Consider the following 7,585-nt stretch of genomic DNA (forward strand, 5'->3'; position numbering starts at 1 on the left):
GGGGCAGGGCTGGGGACACTTGGGGCTTCGCTGGCCGTAGGCAGGTCCTTCTTCTCCTGCCCGTCCCTCCTTTGGTTCTCATGGCTCTTGTCCAAGCTGACCCAGGGCATCGAAAAGCCATGTCCCCTGTGTGGGAACTCTGGATTGGGGAAGGCAGGGGATGCTCTGCAGAAGGAGTTTTCTTAAGGGTGCTGTGGCCTGGATTATTAGCCAGAGCTGGCCTTGCAGAAGCCATGATGGGATCTAACCCTGCTTTGGCCACTGACTGACTCTGGAGTCCTGTGCTAGTCTGCCTCTATCTAGAAATGATGCCGGGTGGAGCCTACTTGCCCCCCAGTGGGGTCAAATCAGATGACCCGAGAGCCAGGGCAGTTCTCACAGGCAAAGGTTCCGAGTCTTGTCACTTCTCCTAAGTTGCTTACAGAGTAGCAGGGGAGAAGGCCTCGAACCCAGCCAGCAAGATACAGCAGGAACAGAAGGTGCTGGGTCCAAGGCTTAAGCCCATAGAGGGAGTCTGGCTCCACCCCCATGTCCAGGTGTATCTTCCTTGAGTGCCTACCCCTCAAAGAGCTGATTTGCCAAGTGTCTCCTCTGTGCCTTGCTCCCTGTGCATTCTTGGCCACAGCTTACAAGTGGACAACTGGTTATGATGGCAGGAGGACCCCCTAACATCAAAGAAGACACAGAAATGTCCATGGCTGAAGAGCTGGTTCCTGCAAGCCAAGGGCATAGCTAAGAGCACGTGATCCCAGCAGGTGAGGATCCCCTGTAATGTCCCTTTCCTTGGGTGTCTGCACCTGTGCATGTGTGTTGGAAAACGTGTGGGTGTGGCTAGGCAGACACTCATATATGCATGCATGTGTGTTTGCATGTATGTGTGATACATGTGTGTGTCTGTGCCTTGGTGTGCCTACACATATATTTGTGGTTTGAGTGACAGGCAAGTTGGGGGGAAAGGGATTGATGATGTGAGCATTTTGTAACCTGTGAGGGAGGAGGTTGTGACCAACATCCCCCCGCCCCACATCCAAGCCACCAGTGTGTCTATTGCAAAACATTCAGAAAGCTCAATTTATGAGATCAATCAACTCAACTCTCTCTCCTAACCCTCCAAAGCCTTCTTCTGCCCTTTAGAGTAAAATCCAAACTCCTTGCGATGATCTACAAGATCCAAACAAGGTCATCTCCTCAATATACTTCCTGCTGACCCACTCCACTGTGCCTTTATGCCTGTCCTTATAACACCCCAAGAGTGTTTCTTCTTCACATCCTTTGTGCAATGTATTCCCTCTGCCTGGAATGCTCTTTCCCCAGATTTTCCATGGCTGGACTCTTTTTCAGGTCTCTGCCTCAATATTGTTTCTGACTTTTCTAGAAGTAATCCCTTCCTTCTGTTATCCTGTTTTTATCATTTTGGGAGCATGTACGTCTTGATCTGAATCTACACTGGTGGACTATTTTCTGCCCCTCCCCCGTTCTCTCTACACACACAGATGGTCAGTTTCTTGATTCCTGCCATCTTGTCTCTTGGCCATTGCTGGCTTTTTAATAACCTAGTTCAGATATTGACACTCAGTAAATACTTGCTACATTTTGAATAGACGAAGAAACTGAGACCTGGGATGAGCTGGTAGACATCAGTGAATGGGTGTTGAGTGATTCCTAAGAAGTTGGGAGATCCTATCCTTTTTCTGGTGTGTTCTGTGCCCATGAAGCCTTGGTATAGCCTCTATGGTTGTTCCTGGGTCCTCTGTTCTTCACCCTAGAAATGAAGGGGCAGGGTTCCCAGTCCCTGGGTGTTTCTCAGAAGCAACAGAAATTGGATCTAAAGGCTGCTGGCTCTGCTGCAGTTTGGAATATGCCTGCAACCTGGTCCAAGAAAGTGGTACTGTATGGGGCCCTTGAAACTTGGTGGCTGGGTTGGGTTTGGGAGTACCAGCTCTAGTCTGAAGGTAGTAGGTCGAGCAGGGCCAGATGTTGACTTTGGGGGAAGGATGAAACTCCTGTGTACTAGGCAGGCAAACGAGGACAGCAAGGTCCAGCAAGAGGTCAGGGCCATTATTTATTTGGCTGGCAGTTCAACCTAGAGCCCAGAATGCCTGAAGCACACATAGCTTCGGGAGTACATATATACTTTACTGTACAAAAGTCCAGGGTGTGTGAAATGACACTTTCTTTTATTAATAAATGAATAAATATATTTATGTTTATATATGTACATCTATATATGTATATTTTCTCTCTATATATATTTTATATCTATCTATTTCTATAGATAATTATGTATTTCTACATAAAATATATAAAAATAATTATATATAACTATATATAAATATGTAAATATAGATATACATATAAATATATCTATATTTATATCTTAGGGCTGGGACAAGGGTAAGGCAAGTGAAATTCATATGCTCCCTGGTTATTAGGAAATCCAGTCAATTGAATCTGAGTATATTGTGGCCAATCCTTTAAGCTACATTCAATTTGAGTGAGGGAATGTTCTAGAAAAAATGGTGGCTATACTGTTGCAAAGGATACTGGGAAAAGGCAGCCATTTTGGAGAAGAGGAAGACCTGACTGTTCTAGAGAATCACATGAGTCCCTGAGTTCCGTCCTTCTGTAGCCAATCCTTTCAGCTACGTTTGATTTGGGTGAGGGAAAGTTGTAGAAACATGGTGGCTATACTGTTGGAAAGGTTACCGGGGAAAGGCAACTGGGTTGGAAAGGAGGGAGAACTGATGTTCCAGAAAATCACCTGACTTCCATTGTTCTGTAATGAATCTTTTAAGCTACACTCACCATCTGAAGGAATGTTCTAGAGAAAATGGTGGCCACGTTGTTGCATAAAATACTGTGGAAAGGCAGCCATCTTGGGGAGGAGGGAGACCTGACTGTTCTAGGAAACTACTTGAGTCTGGTAGTTCTGTGGCTGATTCTGTTAACTACATTCACCTTGGATGAGGGCAAGTTGCAGGAACATGGTTGTTATACTGTTGCAAAGGTTACTGGGGAAAGGCAACCCCACCTGAGAGGAGGGAGACCTGACTGTTCTAGGGAATGTTACAATAAATGCTGATATTATTCCATCCCCAATGAATAAAGAGAAAGAGAGCTCCCAGGTCACAGACCTCCTGGGAATGAAAATAAGCCAGAACTATTGAACTGGATTCATGTGTCCTAAGGCTGAACTCAAATCAAGATGCTCCAGCAGGTCAGGTTCATGCCCTGACACTGACGCGGGAGGCGGAGGTGCTATAGGGGGATTTAATTAACTTCTGGATTAATTAACGTTACCTCTTAGGACCAGGGGAGTACACCTTTAAAAACTAGAGTCCTTATATTGCATTTGGAAATTAAATTTAGACATTTAGAGTTAAATTTCTCAATTCTACTTATTTACTCATTATTTATTTTTGAGTAAAAAAGTTAATGGAACTCTTACTGCCTCTGAGAGAACCACAACCTGAAAGAACAAAAAATTCATAATACTGTTCTGTTCATTGGGGGAAAAAATGTAATGTGCCTTAAAAAGTGCATGAAGATAAAAATAACAGTTTTGGAAATAATTAACAGAGGGAAGCTGGGACTTGCTGCAGTTCATAGATTTTCCTAATCTCCATCAAATGTAAATAAAAATCCGATGTTTTACAGTGTATATAATTCTAAATAGAGGGTTTCTAACATTAAAATCAAAAGAGTAAAAAGGCAACCCTTTTTGGACAGTTAGACCTGTCATCTGATGGGTGATCATAAGTTATCATTGAGCTTACAGATGTTGTTAAATTAATTCTTATGATATTGATGTGTTAAAATATGTTATCTCAAACAAACAAACAGCACACCCCAGTCACTGATCCTTATTTTGCCTTCAACTCTCTCAAAAAGCTTTTTCTCCTTCTGATCCCAAGATATAGGAAAATCAAGGGGATAGTGTGGAAATTGTTCTAGGAGAAAACTCTCCATCTAATTCCCCATTATAGTCCTGGAGTCTTGTTAACATACACTGTCCTTTTAATGCTATTTTTGAGGTATCTTAGGAAGAAGAAGAAGAAGAAGGAGGAGGAGGAGGAGAAGGAGAAGGAGGAGGAGGAGGACGAGGGGGAGGGGGGAGGGGGAGGAGGAGGAGGAGAAGAGGAGGAGAAGAAGAGGAGGAGAAGAAGAGGAGGGGGAAGAAGAAAATAAAATACTATGGCTCTGAAGTACTACTGTTCACACACACAAAAAAAATCACACACAAAAAAAATCTGTGTGCACTTTTGAGAAAAAGAAATGTTGTCCTACCACAACAAATGGAGCATGGTGGCAAAGTTCTTATGAAAATCCTTTGGAATGCTTTAGACAGAAGATGTTCCATCTTGCACTTTAACATTTTCTAAGGAACAGAGGAGGGCTGCAGGTCTTTCTCAGGTGACAGGTAAGCCTTAGTTGTCTATTTCCTTCTAAGAATGAGGCAAATAGAAGAGGCAGCCCAGAACGCTGAGTCTGGGTGAGGCCTGTCAGATGGCAGGTTCTGCTTTGGCTGTCCTGCCCGGTATCCTTAAGCACTGCGATTCAGAGGGTCCTACTTTGAGGCACCATCACCTCCGCTTTCCCACTCATTTAGTTCAGGTTTGGGCTTGAGGGTAAGTGCCCGGCTGCCTACCAGATGGGATGAGAGCAGTGGGTGACTGTTCCATGTCCAGACCTTCAGTTAGTGCCCCTGTTTTCCACCTCAGTCCTCCTCCACCCTAGCGGCCCTGCAGACTCCAGGTCTGGGTCCTCTCGGAGGGCTGCCTGGAAGGGAGCTCCCTGCTCAGCTGCTCCCCATTTGCTTCCAAGAGCCACGAGCCAAGCAGAGGCCTGCTTTGCTGGGTTTCTTTATCGGCACTTTCTGAATTCCACAATCTTGTTGAGCGCTTTCATTCTTCATTGCCTCTCCCGTTATCTTGTTTCTTACGGGTTTATACTATTTTCCTGTCTTTGCTGTCACTTTAATGGAGTCTTAGGTGGAAGCAGTGTCAAAAAGGAGAGGCATGATAGTGTCATGGTTGAGAGCACAACCTCCGGAGTGAAACGTCCTGGGTTCAATGACTGCTCTGCTACTTACCAGCTGTGTGACTTGGGCAAGTTATTTGCCCTCTGTGTCTCAGTTTTCCTCTTTCAAAATGAAGTGATAGTGATACCCCTTTCGAAGGCTCATGATGACGATTTAATGACTTGGTATTGGCAAGTGCTTAGAGGATGGTCCCTGGCATGTGGTGAGTGTGTGTTAAACAAGCAGCTGGTGAAATAGTTCCTCCTGCACTGGAATCCTAGAGCTGAGATTTGAACCCAGGCAGGTCTGGCGTATTCTGCTTCTCTGGCCCACACTGGCTCTTCAAGACATGAGACCCCTCTGACCCCAGAGCTCTGGGCAAGAGACACCCCCCCCCCAGTCCCAGGAGTCATTAGCAGATGGATCAAAACGAAGGCTGAGGGGATGACTGGGCTCACCCTGGTTTCCCAGTAGCCAGGGTTCTCTCCTGAGCTCCGGCGCTTCCTGTGTGCCCCTGGGAACTGTGGTCACCTCGCTAGGCCTCAATTCCCTTGGCTCTGAAAGTGAGGTTTTCCTCTCCCCTTCAGTGCTTGCTCAGACTCAGCTGATGTCTGCATGTCACAGTGCTGGCAGAGGACAGCTACCCGGGAAAGGAAGGACCGCAGGCCGACAGGCTCACTGTCCAGAGAAGCTGGACACTGTCGCCACCTTACCCACCTGCCTTCATGGCCCTCCTGTGCATCCTGGCAGGCCCGGCCTCAACCCTGTCTTTTCCCTGAGATGCGGGAAGGGAGAAGGGGAGGAGAAAAGGAGGAGGTAGAGGGGATGGCAGAGGATAAGAGAAGTCTATGCAGAAAGAGCGGGCCAAGAGGTCTGAGCGAGGGGTCGCCTGCATTCACGCCAAGTCCAGGTCTCCTCAGGAAGAGACCCCAGCAGGCATGGGTGTGGGCATGGAGGGACATCTTCCCTGGCGGCCCTCTCTGGCCCCTGCGTGTCACCCCATCCTGGGGCCCTCCCTCTGGGGCTGCTCTCCCCACACCTTTCCCGGCTCCCCCCGGCACAGCTGGGATGGGCTGGCTTCTTCCGGACAACGGGAAGGACACCAAGGTCGGGGCGAGGCGGCCGGGCCTGAAAACACAGGCAGCCCCGCCCCCGGGTCCCTCTGGGCCCACCCCAAGCCCCTGGTCTCAGATGCTCTGCTTTCTTCTTGCCCAGAGACACTTTGGCCTCCCAAAGGGCAGCAGAGGCCCTCCCTGTGCTAACGTCCTACTTTTCCCCCCACTGGGGTGCTGTGGGCCTCCCCAGAAGAGACTTGCTCACCAGCTGGCTCCGGTCTCTCTGCAGCTGCCCGTGATCACCGGTCTGCGCGCCGTGGAGGACCAGGGTGCCGCCTGGCGCCACAGGGAAGCCGTGTTCTTCGCCATGCTGTTGCCTACCTGCATCGCCAACCTCTGGCTGTGGAGGCACAGTGGTGCTTCGTGCCGACCCGCCGTGCAACTGGAGCCTTTCCCCCCTCCCCTTCTTCTCTTCTCTCCCTCGGCCACCCCTGCCCATCCTCCTTTCAGCTCTGAGAGAAGCCCTAGCTGCTGGAAGGTGGAGGAAGTGTGGAATCCCAAAGGTCTGAATGGGCTGACATGCAGCCCCTTTGGAGGGTGAGGAGGGTGGCTTCCTCTCCCCACAGTAACACCAGTGGCAGGTAATTCCTGCTTGCCTGTCAGGGCTCCATGGTGACCATCTTAGAGCTAGACCTTGCCTCCGGGCCCTCAGCGTCCCTTCTGTTCCATCCTCGGCAGGGGCTGGGCTGTGTCTTCTCCGTTTTCTTCAATGTTGTGCACAGGACTCTGCGCAGAGAATGTTCTCAATAAAAGTTCAGTGATAGCAGCAAACACTGGTGGCTGAGCTTCTTGCATCCGGGACTCATGTGGGAACAGCCCCTCTAGACAATGACCTTGGTTCCCTCTTCCCAGCCCCTTCCTCCCTCCCCGTTGCCAGACCAGTCGGGGGCCTCCTTATGGGCAGGGTTTGGCAAGGTCCTTCCTGTGCTGCTCCCACCAGCGACAGCTTATGGGGAAGCGGTTCTGCAGCAGTAGCTCGTCCTGGTCGGGTGTTACAGGAACTCAATCAGAGGAATCTCCTGAACAGGAACAGAAACTTTTCCATTTGTTCGGGAGGAAATTGAGTCCCAGAGAGGGGAAACACGGCCCCGGGGTCATCTAGCAAGACTGAGACAGGGTTGGGTCTAGCATGGGGTCTCCTGAACCCATCTAGGGTCTAGGGCTCAGCCTGCCTCCTACAGACTGGTCGGGGACCAGCCCCGACTCGGCTCTGGAGGCTGGATGGGAGGCCACACAGAGGGCCTTTGAACCCTTCTCCCCTGTGTCCACAGCCCTTTAACATTCACCTCATACAGGACAGATTGCTGGGTAGGGCAGTGGGACTTGACCTAAGAGGGCAGGAGTGTCACTGCTTGGGGCCTGGCCTCAGGGCGAATGTACTGGGCTGCAGGAGGCCTTCAGAAGAGCTGCTTCTCTTTCCCTGGGACCAAAGGATAAACACACATTTCTC

At 49.3% G+C, this 7,585-nt stretch overlaps 1 protein-coding gene across 1 annotated transcript; it reads left to right on the plus strand.

Annotated features, from left to right (window-relative positions):
- Positions 1-649: 649 nt before the first annotated feature.
- FATE1 (fetal and adult testis expressed 1) lies at positions 650-6,676 on the plus strand (the record flags this gene model as incomplete). Its single annotated transcript, XM_082646924.1, is given in 5 exon segments — positions 650-733; positions 737-755; positions 1,767-1,885; positions 6,365-6,498; positions 6,586-6,676. Coding segments are annotated over 5 exon segments (447 nt in total).
- Positions 6,677-7,585: the final 909 nt, after the last annotated feature.

Source organism: Grampus griseus, assembly GCF_964374135.1.
Source record: "Grampus griseus genome assembly, chromosome: X".
Taxonomy (NCBI): domain Eukaryota; kingdom Metazoa; phylum Chordata; class Mammalia; order Artiodactyla; family Delphinidae; genus Grampus; species Grampus griseus.